We start from the raw sequence: 18,437 nt of genomic DNA, 5'->3' as shown, positions 1-18,437 counted from the left end.
GGATTGTAAGATGTACGTCTTTAAGCATATAAACCGCATAATTTAACTTCTAAAAAAAAAAAAAAAAAAACATTGAGACGTTTCCTGTTAACGCTGTGTACTTAACTGACACATTTTAAAACTAGCCCCGTCTTCCTCCCAAGATTTGAAGTCCTAAGTTCCACGGGAATAATTTATTTTATTGCGATTTAATGACGCGGAGGCATCGCTTTGCAAAACAAACTTAACAATTGTTTTTATTCTACGTTTGACAAGTAAGAAAAGAACAAAGTCAGCAAATTAAACTCAATTATTGTAATAACTTTGGGTATCCTTAACATTAGTTCTAACGATCGAAATAGGACCGTTAACTTTAATATAATTTTTAACAAATCTCTCTCAAGGAGTACGTTAGACTTTTTCTTCAAAGTTTATTAGAAATCTTTCTTTCTTCATTCAGAAGCACAGCAGGGGTGCGATTTCTACAGGTGCTGTATGTCACAAATCAGAGCAAAATCTGTTGAGTGTTCACAGTTATGTAATGGAAAGATTGATAACTTTCCCCATTGAAATAATACCATTACCGTTCGTCTTTAATACTGACACAACCCGGACATTTTTCTACCTACTGAGCCGTCTCAATTGGGAAGTGAATTGAACAAGATTTTGGCATATTAGTCATTTATTGGCATACTAGTCATATACGCGAGTTATTTTTGTGACATCCTATTTTTAGTACATTGTTGTAGACGTTATCCAGGTGAACCATCTTGTGTTGTATAACTAATTCCACCGACTGCACTTTTTGCAGAGTTCCCGGCAGAGTTGGACCAGCCCAGTTAGTATAAAGTGTGAATCTGACTAGACTCTTCGCAACTGCTTTTGACAGCTGGCTTCTCAACCTTTTTTTAATTAAGTAATGAAAGATGAATGTATGAAGTAGATGTGTATGTCTTCAGAACAGTAGGCTTAATTTGTGACATGCAACATTCACATCCCTGGCATATACATGCCATACATGTAAGGATTAGGGTTATCTCCGTGATAAACAGCCTCTGGAGTAGGGAACACATTACTGGAGTGTGGACCCCTAAATGAGGTTTCCATGTGCTGAGATCTAAATGTACTGTCAGTGTGCTGAGGTCTAAATGTACTCTCACTGTGCTGGGGTCTATATGTGCTATCAAACTGTTGACTGATGAATGAACTGTCCAACTGCTGACTCATTACCAAGCTATCAGAGTTCTCACTGTTAAAGTCATCTTCAGGGTGCTGACTTCTGTGATTTTTTGCTGGACTTTTTGCTTTACTTTCAGATGGTCGCTGTTTAACTGGTTTCTCTCCAGTATGACTTTTTTCATGTGCATTGCAATTAGATTTTCTTATGAATGCTTTATCACAGTACTTGCATTTAAATGGTCTCTCCCCAGTGTGAGTCCTTTCATGTGTAGCAAGGGTGCCTCTGTCACGGAAACCTTTTCCACAGTATGAGCACACATGCGGTTTAATGCCAAGGTGGGTTTTCACATGATCTCTCCAATTAGATTTCCTCACAAATCTTCTGTCACAATAATCACACTTAAAAGGCTTTTCACCAGTGTGAAACCGTTCATGTTCTTCACAGGCTAATTTTACAGGAAAGCCCTGTCCACAGTACTGGCATTTATATGGTTTTTCGCGAGTGTGTTGGGTCCTTTCATGTAACTTCAAAGTTGAACTTTGAGCAAAGCTTTTGGTACAGTACTGACATAGATAGGGCTTCTCTCCTGTGTGGCATCTTTCATGCACTTCTAAGTCGACCCGAGAGGCAAATGACTTATCACAGGTGTTACATTTATGTGGTTTCTCCCCAGTGTGAATCTTTTCATGCTTATTGAGAGCTTTCATTCCCCAGCACGTTTTTCCACAATGAGAGCATTTAAATTCATGCACTTTCTCGTGCTCTACTAAATCATCTTTCCTGATAAAAGATTGTTCACATTGTTTACATTTCAGTCTGTCCCCTGTGTGAATCATTTCATGTAAAACAAGTGCACTTCTCCTGCTGAATGTTTTATCACAATGTGAGCACCTGCATATTTTTGTATTGGAGTTTGACTTTTCCACAGAATGAATTTTCTCATGTTTGTAAAGAGCTCTCATGCCCCGACATGTTTTACCACAATGAGAACATTTCAATTCATGGATTTTTTCATGCTCCCATAAATCAGCTTTACTGGTGAAAGTTTTTTCACATTGTTTACACTTGAGTCTATCATCTGTATGAATCAGTTCATGCAAAACAAGTGTATTTCTTCGAGTAAATGTTTTATCACAATGTGAGCACTTATACATATGAGCTGCAGAGTTGGTGACTTCTTTTTTGTTTTCATTCTTTACCTCGCGTCCACTTTTCCTTTGAGATTTTAAAGCCTTGTTATCCAAACACCCTTTTTCATGTTTTGAACATGCACTTTTACTGAAAAATTTCTCATTACAATATTGACATTTAAATGTATTTATAATTGACTTGTAACGCCTTTCCCCTGTGTGAGTGTTTTCATGCTCAGCACACTCTTCTTTAGTTGTAAAGTTCTTGAAGCAAATCTTACATTTAAATGGTTTGTGTATTTTTTCATGCTGTACACAGTTGTTTTTTCTGCGAAAACTTTTGTCACAATAATGACACTGGAATGGTTTTTCTCCAGTGTGAATACTTTCATGTTCCTTCAATAGATGTATCTTTAAATCATACATTCCTGTAAAACTTTGACTGCAGTGCTGACACTTGTATTTTTTGAGACTTCCTTTTTCTTCACTGGAAATATTTTCTTCACCAAACCCTACATCAATAATTTCATGCTTGATTAGGACCTCACTATCTTGTTCTTGATTGTTGGGATTGCACGATTTATTTTCTAAATCACTCATTTCAGTTTCATTATCCTCTCCACCCGATTCCTCATAGCCGTGACTCTCTGGTAGTTCTAACTGTGCATCAATGTGGAGGGCTATTATCTTCCTTTTCATTGTCAGTAAATCATTTTTAAGGTTAATAAAAACTTTCATAAAACCGAGGCACCTGCCACAAATAGCATCTGATTCATCAGGAGGGGACAGGACTTTTAAAAGTTCTCTTATTTCTCTCTCAATGTCAGGACAAGAGGAAAGTTTTGTGAATTCAGTCTTGGGGGAGTCTTTGCGAGGTCCACAGACTAAGCACCTGGGACTCTGCTCTGTATCTTTACTGCTTGAATTATCTTCACCTAAGATACATTGGGAATCGGTATGATTATTTCTGGGAGATGAAAGAGGTTCTTTTACATCGCTATCACCAATCTCTTCATTCATTCTCTCAACACAAACAGCTGTCCCTACAGGTTGTATATTTCTGTCATTATCTATAGCTAAATCAGTCTCAGCGCCTTCTTTGTTGCCAGGTGCATTTTCTCTAGCTGAATTTAGATCCATTTTCGGAACAGCCGCACTTGTATTATCATCACCTGAGGAGGATATCCATGGAGATGAGACGGCTTCTTGCCTGGCTTCTTCTTCAGGTGTGGACATATTTCGACCTTAATAACTCGTCCAGAGATAAGTTCACAGCGCAGAAAATATATTTGACTGACCTAGCTGCAGCAACACCATTCTGCCTTCAAACTGAATAGCTTTGATCTCCTTAGGAAGTTCTATTATAGCTATTAAAGCTCTATTTTAGGTTTTCTCCATTAACACAAAGGTCCTTCGAAAGGAAAATCCCTATGATGCGATAGTCTCATAGTTAAAAACATTGACCTAATGAATTATTTAATATGGTTCTGTGTAAAAACAAATTCAAATTAAGAGAAATAATAGTTTCCTTCCTCTATAGATGTTTGATATTATTCAACCCGACTTAAATCCGGCAAATCACTGTGTAACGAAACACTTGTCGATAATCCCTTAAGACTTGGTTGAAGCTTTTCTTGACGAATTGAGCTAATTCATTCGGCATTCGGCAAATTCCGGCCGATTTCGTAACTAGCATTATAATTTTTTAGCGAGGTACAAACCCCCGAAAGGGGTTTGCGATAGCATTAAAATACTTTTATTTTCTTAATTGTTTAAGATGACTTCTCATTACATAATATAGTAGTAATAACTATTTAAATGCTCTCATTAAACATTTAATTAGAAACATAGAAAGCGGGCGCCTAATATTCTAAAAAAAAAAAAAAAAAAACTAACATAGGCCTACACCGCAAGTTCGCTTAGAGAGTAAAATAGTTGAAGTTCGATATGTTTTTTTATATATATACTATGATGATAATACTATGATAATGCGGAAATATACACTGTTACGTTATTCGATAATGCATGCTAGCTGTCTCCTCAAAAGAACATGGGCTAAAATTTCCCAACTCAAGCTGACGACGTAATGTACTGCAGCGTACGTTTAGTTTTGGGGCAGAAAATGTATAACCCATTTCATTTTTCATTTGTTGACATGGAATGTGCCTTATGTGCAAAGAACACCCAGCCTTGGTATTATAAGACACTCATTTCAAAATATATCCGCTATCAAAAAAGTTTAATGCCTATTTAAAGCATGTTAACAAAAGACAATAGGCCACGCCGTGCTTTATTCATGTTTATCCTGTATAAAATCAAGTCATCCACTGATACGTCCCACTGTAATACACCGGTACTTTGGGCAGGCTGGAATCATCAACTTAAAATCTTCATTTTTCATGTAGAAAAAAATGTATATAAAAGTAACAAATAAACAAATAACATTTTCAAATGTTAATACATGTACATACTAACTTTAACATGATAAACAGTGATTGCTGTGACAACTACACCCAGCTTCTTATTGTAAATTTACACCTTGGACATAAGAACGAATCGTTATTATGTCCAAGTTTACACCCTCTTAATCCTACACCAATATATATTTCTGATGGATTGTGGAGCAGACTAGTAAATATTCCAGGTGATGATTGGGATGTTTTTTCGGCCGTTTTCCTCCACGACCGCAAAACCCTCTTCACATGAGATGAGCCTAATCGTTTCGCTCCCACTGGATTTAGTGATAGGGAAGAGGGTTGGAAACTGGGGAAATGATGTCGTCTTTTCTAACTATTGGTCGCCTACAAAGGCAGTCTTTGAGAGTGAGACGTGAAAACTGATCTACAAAAAAAAAAAAAAAAAAAAAAAAAAAATTAGCATCTTTCGTTGGAAGGGTCTGCCTAAAACTACACCAAAATCAAACCCATAACCGCTACCCTGACAGTTTCAGTATATTATTTATTTATACCCGGTATAGATTTTGGTATTACCACCTTTTTCGTCAGTCTTGAATGATTTTAAGCGCTATTATGTGTGAAAATACTATTTTTGAGCTGGGCATGTGCCTGTGTGTGTGTGTATGTGTGTGTGTGTGTGCGTGCTTGCGTAACTGCAAGCCTTTTGGACAGCAAAAGAGAGAGAGAGAGAGAGAGAGAGAGAATGCTTTCCCTATGTTATACAAATTATGCACAAGAAAATTCAGTTGTATAATCTTCAATTTCATGTCATATGTTTCTTATTTTGTAAACGCTAATCCTGGACAGATATTTGGATTGATCTATCTCCCTGGGGAGCCTCACTAAATTGATATCACCTTTACTGGCTTAAATGTCTGTCACACCTAGTAAAGCTGTTAGAAGGTAATTATCTCTCCCCCCCCCCCCCCAGCTTATTCATATTTGGTAAACTATACTGCATGTTTTCCTGTTGTAGTTTGCAACTTAAATTGAGAGGGAGAGAGAGAGAGAGAGAGATTCTTCACAGTAGACTTCTATCAAATGACACAGGACTACTTCATATATTCATATTTAACATTTTATTAAAAGTTCCCTATATTTTAAATGGACTAAAATATACATAATTGAAAGTAATGAATAAATGGAATCATTTTGTCTCTCAGTGACTAAATTTTCTCTTGATGGGTATTGCTCTATGAATATTGCACTACAAATTTTCAACACTGGTATTCCATTTCATATAAGCATATGAATACTACATGCCTTACTATGTTACCATCGTATGCATATTAAAAGTAACATTTATCAAAATAATGATTTCCTAAAGTAACTCACACTATTTTTACATGCAATTAAAGGTATGTTGTATATCATTTTCCTTGTAAAAAATATTAAATTTTAGCAATGTCTGCTAAATTCTGTATATACGTAACTGAGGCATTACCATAACCTTTTAATGCATTTGAATTCATTTTTACAATCCTGGCATAAACATACTGTACATGTATGGGTTCTCCCCTGGAGGATACACTACCTCAGGGGCTGGGAATACATTACTTGAATGAGGACCCCTAAATGTGTTATCACCCTGCTGACTTAAATAAGCACCATCAGAATGCTGGTTTCTGTATGAATTTTCAGACAACTGACCCATGAACGAACTCTCAGAGTGCTGGCTTCGATATGTATTTTCAGAATGATGGCTTCTGAATGAGTTTTCAGAGTGGTGACTTTTGTATGGGATGTCAGGGTGCTGATTTCTGAACGTGTCATCAATATGTTGACTTTTGTTAACCTTAGACTGGCTTTTATTCTTGTTAACAGATTGTTGAGTTTTGACTGGTTTCTCTCCAGTGTGAGTTTTTTCATGTTCTGTGCACCTCGATTTCCTGATGAATGTTTTGTCGCAGTACTTGCATCCATATGGTCTCTCCCCAGTGTGAGTTCTTTCATGTATAACACAAGTTCCACGGTCGCGAAATCCTTTCCCACAATACGAGCACACATGTGGCTTAATCCCTGTGTGAGTCCGCACATGATCTCTCCAATTTGCCTTTCTTACAAATCTCTTGTCACAAAAATCACATTTAAAAGGCTTTTCACCAGTGTGAAATCTTTCATGTTCTTCACGGTACAATCTGGTTGGAAATCGCTGATCACAGTACTGACATTTGAATGGTCTTTCCCCTGTGTGTTGGGTTCTTTCATGCAATCTCAAAGTGGAGCTTTGAGTAAATTTTTTGGTGCAGTACTGACACAAATATGGTTTCTCTCCTGTGTGTATTCTTTCATGCTCTTTTAATCTTGATGGAATGGCAAAGGACATATCACATCCCCAGCATTTGTATGGTTTTCCCCCAAAATGCGTCTTTTCATGCCTCACTAGTGCCTGTTTGCCCTCGCAACCTTCACCACAATGCTTACATATAAATGCCTTTTTCTCAATGTGAGTTTTTTCATGCTTTTCACAGTTCCTCTTCTCATAAAATGTTTTATCACAATGCTGGCACTGGAATTTCTTTTCTTCAGAGTCAGAGCTGTCATCTTCCTCTGTAATACTTTTTTTAGGTGTCGCAGATGTTGAATTACCAGGCATGTGTTTCTTTTCATGTTTAACACAGGAATTCTTCCTCAAAAATGTTTTCTCACATATTTTACATTTGAAGGGTCTTTCTCCTGTGTGAGTTCTTTCATGTGCCGTCCACTCATCTTTCCTGTCAAATGTCCTCGTACAATACTGACAATGAAATGGCCTAGGTAAAGTGTGGGTCATTTCATGCTCAGCACAGTTCACTTTCTTAGAAAAGCTTTTCTCACAATGAGAACACCTGAATGGTTTATTTGCATGCTTCTTTTCATGTTTAACAAACGTGCTCTTCCTGTTAAATGTTTTGTCACAGTTCTGGCATTTAAATGGTCTCTCACCAGTGTGATTCATTTCATGAACGGTCAATTCATCTTTTCTGCGATAAATTTTATCACAGTATTGACATTTATATGACTGTAATTCTGTGTTAGAGGATTCATTATCATTTTTCTTTAATGATGCTCTGCCTTTGTGCTTTTTCTTTTCATGTAACACACATGATCTTTTTCTGTGAAAAGTTTTATCGCAGAACTGACATTGGTAAGGTTTTTCACCAGTGTGCACCCTTTCATGCATTACACATTCCTCATTTTTGGTAAATGTTTTGTCACAGTGTTGGCACTGGTATGGTCTTACCGAAGAGTGAATAGTCTCATGTTCTTTTAATTTCCCTTCAGATGAAAAAATCCTGACACAAAGTTTACACCTGAATGGCTTGTCTTGGTGCTTCTTTTCATGATGTACACAGGAGTTTTTTCTATAAAACCTTGTGTCACAGTACCGACACTTAAATGGTTTCTCCCCAGTATGTGTCCTTTCATGGGCCACCAACTCATCTTTTCCACTAATAATTTTACTGCAGTGTTGACATTTGAAGGTTTTTCTTTTACTGCGAGGAACTCTTACTTTTTGAGTGACCTCCTTGTCACTACTATTACCATCAACCTCATATCCTATATCAATGTTTTCATGCTTGACCAATATCTCACCATCTTGTTTGTTATGACTGATATCACAATTTCTATTGTCTGTATCACTTGTTTCATGGTCTTCAGTATCTAATTCATTGAGGTTGCTAATATTTTGTAATTTTGGCTGGGACTCTTTGCGAGCAGCATTAGTCCGAGAGCGCGTTCTTGCCCGTTGTACCACATTGCTACTCCTTAGTTTTCTTTTATAAGTTCGATTATTAATGCTTGCTTCCTGAACATCTTCCTCTGAATCATTAATATCTTGCCCATCTGACTCTTCATGGTCATCCTCATCTATGGACTCACTGGCCACTTTTGGCTTTGTCTGTGCATCAACATGAAGTGCAATGATGTTACACTTTAAGTTTAGAAAAACTTTTTTTGCACTCAAAAATCTCTTCATCATACCGACACACCTACCACAGCAAACATCTGACCTTGCTGGAGGTGCCAACAATTTCAGAAGTTCTTGGATTTCACTTTGAATTTCTGGGCAAGTGATAAGTTTTGTGAACTTAGACCTAGATCTTCGCGGCAATGAGCCACAAATTATACACTTGGCAATCATTTTCTTCAGGTTGGGTTTATCCCCTATATTCCCATCAAATACTGCAGGATAGGCTGGTCCATTGTCACCGCCTTCATTAGGCTCACTGCTTTCAGTCTTTTGTACATTATCATTAACATTTGCTCTACAGTCAGACAATTCTGTTTGGGGTTGGTTCTTAGGTTCGTGTGAAGATGGTACCTCATCATCAGTTCCCATCTGTTCTTCATTCATACATTCTTCATTGTACTGAACAGAAATTGGAACTGCCATACCGTCATCTTTATCCATGTCTTGATTCATGGCTGGTTTGGACAAACTGACTGTGTTGCTTTTACCAGGAGAATCAACTTCTGGCAAAGAAGCTGGGGAAATTACTCCATTAGTATCATTGTCTTCCGCATTTATTTTTTCACTATCCAAAGACATTGCTAGAGCAATATCAGCTTCATTGTCACTTTCCATTTTTTTCTCATCAGTACAGTTTGCAGTACTGTCACTAACCAGTGAGATTGGTGGTACTGTGATATCTCCATCTTCAGCGCATACATCACTGACACGTTCTTCAGACACAGGGATCTTTGTTTGAAACCCCCCTTCACTTTCTGTGAGTCTTTCAGGTTCACTAGCATTTATAATACTAGGAGAATCAACATTCTCAAAGCCAGGCGTAGAAATTGCAGTTTGTATTTTCTCAGCAGTTTTATCATTACTTTCTGGAAACTTATCACGAGATGCGTGCATCAGAGGGTCTGTTCCCCCGTCAATTTCAGTCTTACCCGCATTCATATTGGTATTTTTCAGAGACAGGGATGCCGCTATTGATATGGCTCGCTGCTCACGTTGGCTGGAATGGGAGCGGCTACATCTCTTCCCTCTACGATGCTACTACAGTGTGCTTTTTGGAATTGCAAAGCACTGAAGCTTAAGCTAGCCTTGGCTTTGATTTTGCCTGTAGATCCAGCAGCAAAAAACTCGCATCAAGGCGAACAAAGAGATCAGAATCGACGATATTTACCATAATATGGTAATTATGATAATGCTGCGAAAGTGGGAAATAACTACGTGCCGATGTTGAAGGGAATATTTTGCAATGGAGCGTACTGATATTAGCTTTTCATGACCATGTTTTTATTTGAGGCCCAGCAAGTTTTATAGAATGGATCCATATGGAAAATTAGTACCTTGTCAGTCAGTAAATAATCGTCAATGACTTATGTGTTGAAGATATGTAATGGAAGATTGTCTTGGAAATGAGTGATTTGCATTGGTACAGTCTCGTACGTGTATTCTTTTTTAAATGAAATATCCATATCGTGGCTTTGTGGCTACAACGTCTTAAAACATTCAAAGCAAAAAGTGCTGTTACTCAACATTGCAAATTTGTTTCAGTCTCAGTCCCTCTTTTATATATCTTAAATCACAAATTAATATTACATCAATAAAGCGGCCCTAGCCTGTTTTCCCCCAATGCAAGGTGCCAGATAGTGGAAAAACAAATAAGCACATATTTAGTCTCAAAATTAAAAAAAAATGATCGTGTGTATTTTTATAGATAACAATTTAAAAGCGTTCCACTGAAACACATAGGTATATCAAACTTATATTCTGAAAATTCTTAAGAAAAAAAAAAAGAAAGAAAGAATAATAAAGCGACACTCGAGCACGTGTAATGACCACTCAATCAACCGATTGAATTTTTCCTATGAAAGACCTAAGATATTTTTCTGAGCTATGTTGTTACTTTTATCGCAACCTTTTTTATCTTATTTTTATTTTATTCTATTTCTATCTCTTTAATTTTTCTTAAATCAGAAACTAAGAAACGCTGGAGCCAAGAAATCTCACTTATGTCTTTAAAGAAATGTAGAAGCTTTGTAACAGGTAAGCCAAGATACAGTAACGTCCGAGATACCCATATTCAATGCGGTTGATAATCTGACAATATATATCGTATATAGCTAGCCTACTTCTTCGTCTCGGACGTCCTCTAAAAATGAAATGACCGCATCATCACAAAACGAATGTTGCATGTATAGATATAGATGATACATTGCGGCCAGGTCCATCAATTGCAAAGTAGTGTGGATGCAGCATCGAGTAGTGACAGGTTCCAGTCCATACACGCTCATGAGTTTCAGCGTATTTGCGGCGACTCCCCCCTCCCCTTTTATTAGTAGTGCGAACAGTTCGCCAGGGGCGTACGAGTACTAGAACTACTACGCTTAAACTCAGTGTGTGTCAGAACGTAAATTCTCCCAAAATAAACATGAAATACAATGTTCGCTAATATAATTTCTTCTCAACGTATAGGCAGAAAATCAAGCAAACAAACAAACAAAACATAATACAGTTATAATAGCATAATATAATATATAATAATATAACAACAACAAATATCAAAGGTTGAAGTCGACCCTCACTTACCTGAATAATGATTCTGGTTTATTGATATGTACACGTTTATCAGCTGATTGCCGTGGCCGCTATTCTTACTGCTTGGTAGAGCCGATCAGATTTTCTTAAGAGGGGACGGGGGGGGGGGGGGGCGGTCAGGAACAGGGCAAACAAACATAAATTAAAGGGATAACATCTGTGCACTTTGGCTGGATTTTTCTGGGGTAAACGACAATATTGCGATACTTATGAATTAATGAATTCTTTCCGACATCCAAAGTTAGCCCATGTATTTTTAAGTTTGGTATTTGTAATAATCTCTTAGATATTATAACGGAGGGTTGTCATCTATGAAGACCCACGTGGTCCGATGGCAAGCAAAGATTCCAGAATAATGACCGCCAATTTTGTGGTAAAATGGAATTTATTATATTTTTATGAGTTGTTTACAGTGTATTTATTGTAAAATATGAATCTCACACGAAGAGTTGTTATCCCTTTAATTTCTAAACTCTGCTTCACTTGGCATGCTGGTGATGTTAGCATGCAATTTATTTAAAAAAACAAGATGATTGGGGGAAGGGGAGAGGCACATGCAACAATAATCAACAGGTCACACACATGAGCGCAAAATACAATAGATACATTAGTTCAAACAATATCAAAGGATCTCATATAGTAATGCTGAAAGAAAGTTTTACATTTTATCGATTCATAGAATACAAGACGTGATCAAGTCAGCCTAGAAATCGCAAGGAACATTCATCAAGAAAAGTTTTTCATACGTGGGTTTTTTGGGGTTTTTTTACCAATGTTTGTCAAGATAACGTTTTAAGCCATTGAGAGACAATGTGTTTACGCCCCATGGATCTGTACAAAATGAAACTTTCTTTCAATAAATACAGTATGACTGCGTTCCCATAAACCCATCGCACAAGCTGGTTCGATCTTACTCTGCGGGGATTCTCACTAAATTGCATTCAGTGTAAGCGGCGTAAGTGTCTGGCACGCCTATTCAAGTTGCTAGGGGGTAATTAACGATAGTCAAATTACCCCTTAGTTACTCAAGAGGGCGTGCCAGAAAATTAAGCTGATTACAATGAAAGCTCTTTAATAGCGAGAATCCCCGCAAAATTAAATCGATCCAGCTAGTGTGATGGGTTTACGGGAACGGTCCTTATAAGAACTGCACTTACCCACGCAGTCACGCTGGTTCACATGGAGCTGATACCCCTGTGTGCAGTGGCACTGATATGAACCCTCAGTGTTGGTGCAGTTCTGTGCACATCCCCCGTTGTTTCTTTTGCATTCGTTATAGTCTAAAAGTATATAAAATTAAGGAGGAAAAACGCTGCAGTCAGTTTAAAAGGCTGTTCATGGCACGGTTTATTTGGTGTTTTTAATCTTTCTTATTAAAAAGTAACGTTTTGACATGTTTGTAAGATTTAAAATCTGTGCTGCAAAAATTGTACTATTCTTACGCAAAAGATGGACGGTAAGTTTAAGGTTTCACAACAACTAAGATACAGAAACTGTTGGGATTGGCTGAGACTTTCTGTATAGAATGTATGTTGTTTAAAACATCTGAGTTTCATAACTTGCCAAAAGAAAATAAGGGAGGATTCGAAATTTCGCCCATGAAACAATGCTGATGAGAGATGACAGTGGGCTTCATTGAGACCGAACGAAATATCCGTTTAATTTATGAGAGAGGTAAGTGCGCATACCTCTACAATTTTGGCCGTCATTGCTAAGGATGTACCCGGTGTTACAGCTGCAGTAGTAGCTACCAGGCACGTTGTTGCACACCCCACCACATCCGCCGTTACTCAGGGCACATTCGTCGATATCTGTGACAGAATGACATAAAATAAAATAAAATAAAATAAAATAAAATAAAATAAAATAAAGTGAACTGTATTAAAATAAGGTAAAATAGAATTTAAAGGGACAAGCAGAAAAATTGAATTGATAAATATAGAATAAAATATATAAAGAACTAGAGAAGCACTCCAAGAGCGCAGACCTCCGCCAAGGCAGCGATTTATTATTATTATTATTATTGATTATTGATTGATTATTGATCCGAATCACCACCATAAACTAATCATCTGTTCCTTGGCCCACTTCTGACAGTTCCTGAAAATTTCATCAAAATCGGTCCATAACTTTTTGAGTTATGTTGATGACAGACAGACAGACAGACAAACAAACAAACAGTAGGTACCTTGGCGGAGGTAATAATGACCGAATGGATAAATGAATAGATCTATAGATATATAAATTAATTAATTAATGCGAAAGAAAAGCAGAATACGGACAATTAACCGGGCAAACAAAGATTGCCAACAACACACCGTCACACGTATGCCCATTCCCCGTAAATCCGTTAAAGCATTGGCAGGAATAGGAGCCCTGGGTGTTGCTGCAGTAGGATTTGTCCGCGCACGTGTTCAGTGAGATTGTATCACATTCATCAATGTCTACGATAAAAAAAGAAGACAAGAATGGTTAATGGTCAATGGTTAGTCGATAGTCATTACTTTTATATTTTCCAGGTTTACCCCCCCCCCCCCCCATTTGCACACACGTACACATAAAAAAGAAGTTGTAATTTCCAAAATAATTAGTAAGATTTAATGGATAGACTACGGATTTGGGCGTATGTTATATAGAATACCAAATCATGGAGAAATTAATTTTCTTTAACAAGGATACGTCTGCATTAACTTTTTAACAGACCGCACAATATCTGTTGAATTAAGAGATATGCTTTACAATGTCAGAAGAAAACAATCCAAATTCTGGTCAGTTAATATTTTTACATATTTATTATTATTATTAATATTATTAAACGAAATTTTCATTATTAAACGACGTTTTCATCTCCACTGATGATTATTAAGCGAAGTTTTCATCTCCAATGCAATTGATCGTTATTAAACGAAGTTTTCATCTCCATTGACCTCTCATCCTACCAATGCAATTTCTGTCCTGACTCCCCGTGAACCCAGCAGGGCATATACACTGGAAGCTGCCCGGGGTATTAACACACTGTTTCGTACTCGGGCACCTGTTAGGATTTGTACACTCGTCAAAATCTGTAAAAGATTGTACAGATTAATATTTTGCTTTCTTAAAAGAAAACAAATCGGCTGACAAATTCAGTCCGACTGAGCCATTTTAAAAAGGTTTCATTGCTATGCTTAGCTAAATTATCAGAGAAATAAACAACAACTGCAATATATATCTATAACTGAAATATCAACACACACACATACACACACACACACACACACACACACACACACGTGACCTCGAATTTATAATAAGCGGCACGTTCTTCAGATGACATGAAAATCAAATAATAAGCATCGACTTTCCGGATCTTTATAGAACCACATTATATGACTAGTACTGGTACATTTAAAGCTACAGTGGATGATATGCATATTGACGTATATAATAAAGCATTGCATCATGGAAAATCTCAGTTGACATATAAAGTCGTCTTATCCGTGCTATACAAATATCATTATCAGGGCTTGTTCAAATTCTGTTCTTGGGGATCTTTCGTAGGCTAATCGTTTTTAAATAAATTTAATTCAACCTTTGAAACAAACTATAGATAATGGTCATAGACGTCTTACGTCCTCCGCGTCAAAAAAATTGAACGTTTGCCGAAAGTGAAATTCATGTAATGCATGTACATGTAACGGAAAATTTACCGTATAATGTCTGATGTTTAAAACTTCTAGTAATAGGGTATGCTTGAGTTTGAAACTCGACAGAGAGTTACATTGTAATCGGCAATAAATAATGACAAATGGTCCGTGCCGCCGGGAATTTTATCATCAACATTTGTCGGTTTTTGCTCCAAAACGTCCTTTTCAATTGATCATCCTACCACATAAATAAGTTTTAACTAGTTTTGCTTAAGCAATATAACAGACACCCCGACAAAATAGGTATTTTTATTAAGTTTTTAAATTCATAGATACGCCACCGGTCGATCGTGGTAAACAGACAGTCGCCGATAAGCAATATTCCACCTGAGTCAGAGTGAACGGAGTGACTGCGTTCGTTGGTGTCTTGATGCCATCTGACTCCGTTAAACAACATAGTGCTATGAAGGAATTAGGTTACAGGAAGATCACGCGCAGCACATAAAGAGTCCTTAGTACATAATGATTACAAAGGCCCCATTCAGAGCAGTTATCGTTAACGTTTTGATTCCAGGAAGTAGACGCTCAATTCCAATGCCCACAATGCAATCTGTTTATAACCCAGCCCAACGCTCAGAATCACTGAAAGGGATTGGAGGTGGAAGCGAGATTAAAAAATTACTAATGACCGAATTATAACTGTTTTGTTGAAACCGTTATGAACGCGACCACAATCACACCATCAGTTTGAATGGAGCCTGGGTCTGTTATATCTAAGTGCCGATAAGTCACGGATGTGGTCACAAAATTGGTAACACTTTGAGAGAAAGACATCACTGAAGATGGCGAGGACGTGGACGGCATATATGACGCTTTTTGTCATCTATTTTTTAACCACAAGCTCCAAGGTAGTCACCTGTCTTGGTAATTCAACGGGCGAGGAAACCTGTCAATGCACGGTTAAGACGCTGAGGATGCTGCTTTCTGAGGAAACCGCTGTGAGGACCAAACTACAGACGGAATACCAAGAAAAAGTCGGCTCTCTTGAGAAACAAATCGCAGAGTTGAAAGATTTGGTGGGTGGATTCTTTACGTACAGGCTTAATTCAAAACAACAAAGAAGTCTGAAATGTGTGCGTTATCTACCCCTGTTGTAAAGTTAATTACTTAACCTTACACTCATTACAATTAGTAATGAAAGGGAAATCAAATAGATGAAAAGTTAGAGTGATATTGAGTGCAAATTAAGCTTCATCGAGTGTCAACAAGTGTAGAAGAGTGTCAGAAGAAGATGGAAAAGGTCAAAGTCAATAACATTTAATGTGATTGGTTAATTTCATAACAGATTTTAATTTTGATCAACTGTTTATCACATGATAACTAAGTTTTGGACATGATTCAAGTATGAGTAATGCAAATAGTATTTTGGATGAGTTTAGTTGAAAACAAGGTTCTTAGACATTACCTAATAAGGGAATGTTCTATGGTAAAATAAACATGACAATGGAAAGTTTCTGGAAATCACGCAATAAACAATAAAAAGAACATAATTACACGCGTGATCAGTACGGAGAATTAGAGTATAAATATGGGTAAAATTGTATGAAAATTAAGTGGTGAATAAATGATTGAAGACTCCAGAACCTCGTCGTCGTTATAATACCCCCTTTCAGGCTAGTCACCGCAAATCAAGATACTCTTTCCCTGGGCTCTCTTTCCAGAGTATGCCTTTAATTTGTTACTATTTGCATATTACCTATGGCGTCATAGGTTGCTGTATAGGTAAAACAGATAATTTTATCATAAGCTAGAATCAATAACACCCAAGATAAACACTATGAGAACAACCCAAAATCAAAATAAAGATACGACGGAAAAAAAACAGTATCCAGATTGTACAATTTTTTTTTTAATTCGTGGTTAGGGACTATGAAGGTAGAATAAATATAGAGGCTATTCGGTGTTTATTTTAAATCGAAAATGATAATTAAAATAATTGATTTCCAATAATTGATTTGATTTCTAATATTCCAGAGTAAGTTATCTATTGGGCAGTATCAGTCTTGCAATGAGATCCTACAGGAGATTCCAAATGCAGTCAGCGGCACCTATACCATCAGCACCAACATAGGGCCCGTCCAGGTTTACTGTGAGATGGGCCTTAACGGCGGAGGCTACACCTTCCTCCCGAGCTCTGTCATCGTGGACGGCGCAGGACTCGACCTGTCTCCTCTGACTACCGACACTTCACAAGTGTTGGTTCGAATTCTGGAACGGACAGGCTCTCAGCCGTATACCATTCTTCAGCAACTCGCCGCGTATTCTTCGATCCCTGTACACGTTTCCATCAACAGTAATGATGGCTACCAGGGCCCTAACAACAAGGCACTTGGACCGTACATGTTTTTGGGCTTCCTGCCGACCAACGTCGCCGCTGATCCCTCGAAAGCAGCACAAGGTTTTCGTAGCAATGGAAGAGATGTCACTTTTACCAACTGCGACCGCAACCCGAATAGTTATTTCGCCACGTTTCCCAACCACGATGAGAAAAATCCGATTCCACACAACCCTTACTTCTACCAGCTGCATAGAAACTGGCGACAGTCCGCGCGTCAGCCTCCATCTGGTAGAACAATGCCGACCAATTATTTTTTCTTCACCGAAATCCATTTTGGAGGCTGTGGGGTCTACACCAGCAGTGATAAGTGGACCGACGCAAGAGGCATCGCCATTGGTACCAAGTAATTACTAACACGCGCACACGCACGCACACACACACACACACACACCTGAACGCAATTCCGTTTGAGCGCGCCCACGTCTGCAAAGCTGTGACACAAGTAAAATATCTATTACTCTCGTCCATTCGTTGTGATTTTGCCAATACAACAGCAACCATGCGTGTTGCTACCATAGATTTAAAGGTATTTTTTTAACAGTTTGCTGAAAGAAGCATGCGTTTCCACGACTTTCGGACTATGAGCCTTTTTACAGAAAATTTAGCAATGTTCACGCACCTGCACATTTCCCGCCATCCCAGTGGAAATTCTGAGGACATTTACAGACGTATGAACCTAGAGTATTCATACACTCCGCGCTTTCTCCGCAAATAGTGCTATTTAAACACTCGTCCTTGTCTGAAATGTATATTAAATCATAAAACTAAATACATAGCTCTGCAGTTATTTTCAGTTCTACTTAAAGTTTGCAGTGAAATCTTTTTACCAAAATATCAGTTTGCGGTGAAATCTTTTTACCAAAAATCAGTGATGGATAAAAGCTGTGTAAGTAATTTGTTTTGATGATCGATCTGTTTATCTTTATGGATAAGAAAAAAATACTTTCTGAACAGAAAATTCAAAAATGTTTAGATAAAAATTTTATAAAATCGATCACAATTATATTTTCCTGTATAACCTAACGGGTTGATTTATTAGATACTGCTTTTGCTTTAATAAAGAGCGCTTAAGAGCGACTGTGTTTTATGTCTATTCTTTACCTGATAACGATAAATTATTTTGAAAT

The 18,437-nt window shown here is 37.5% G+C and overlaps 3 protein-coding genes across 3 annotated transcripts in view; 1 reads left to right on the top strand and 2 right to left on the bottom strand.

Annotated features, from left to right (window-relative positions):
• LOC106180385 (uncharacterized) overlaps positions 1-15,369 on the bottom strand; it is a 133,837-nt gene extending 118,468 nt beyond the window's left edge. The window contains exons 1-5 of the mRNA XM_013564363.2: positions 15,300-15,369; positions 14,226-14,348; positions 13,605-13,730; positions 12,975-13,097; positions 12,444-12,566 (exon numbers count right to left, since the gene is read on the bottom strand). Of these exons, the coding sequence (XP_013419817.2) occupies positions 12,444-12,566; positions 12,975-13,097; positions 13,605-13,730; positions 14,226-14,348; positions 15,300-15,369 (565 nt within the window). The remainder of the gene's footprint in view (positions 1-12,443; positions 12,567-12,974; positions 13,098-13,604; positions 13,731-14,225; positions 14,349-15,299) is intronic.
• Positions 396-9,925, bottom strand: LOC106155820 (uncharacterized). The gene is made up of 3 exons (XM_087010527.1): positions 6,224-9,925; positions 3,588-3,667; positions 396-3,533 (listed from the first exon to the last, which is right to left on the bottom strand). Exons 1-3 carry the CDS (start codon positions 9,637-9,639, stop codon positions 970-972), a joined length of 6,060 nt encoding a protein of 2,019 aa, XP_086866653.1. The 5' UTR covers positions 9,640-9,925; the 3' UTR covers positions 396-969.
• Positions 15,370-15,527: 158 nt separating the features above from the next.
• LOC106180388 (uncharacterized) lies at positions 15,528-18,385 on the top strand. The gene is made up of 2 exons (XM_013564366.2): positions 15,528-15,988; positions 16,947-18,385. Exons 1-2 carry the CDS (start codon positions 15,755-15,757, stop codon positions 17,655-17,657), a joined length of 945 nt encoding a protein of 314 aa, XP_013419820.2. The 5' UTR covers positions 15,528-15,754; the 3' UTR covers positions 17,658-18,385.
• Positions 18,386-18,437: the final 52 nt, after the last annotated feature.

The sequence above is a fragment of the Lingula anatina genome, chromosome 4 (genome assembly GCF_051362555.1).
Source record: "Lingula anatina isolate TDL-2025a chromosome 4, LinAna3.0, whole genome shotgun sequence".
Lineage (NCBI taxonomy): Eukaryota > Metazoa > Brachiopoda > Lingulata > Lingulida > Lingulidae > Lingula > Lingula anatina.
The sequence above is the reverse complement of the archived record's forward strand: the minus strand, read 5'-3'. Positions and strand labels throughout refer to the sequence as shown.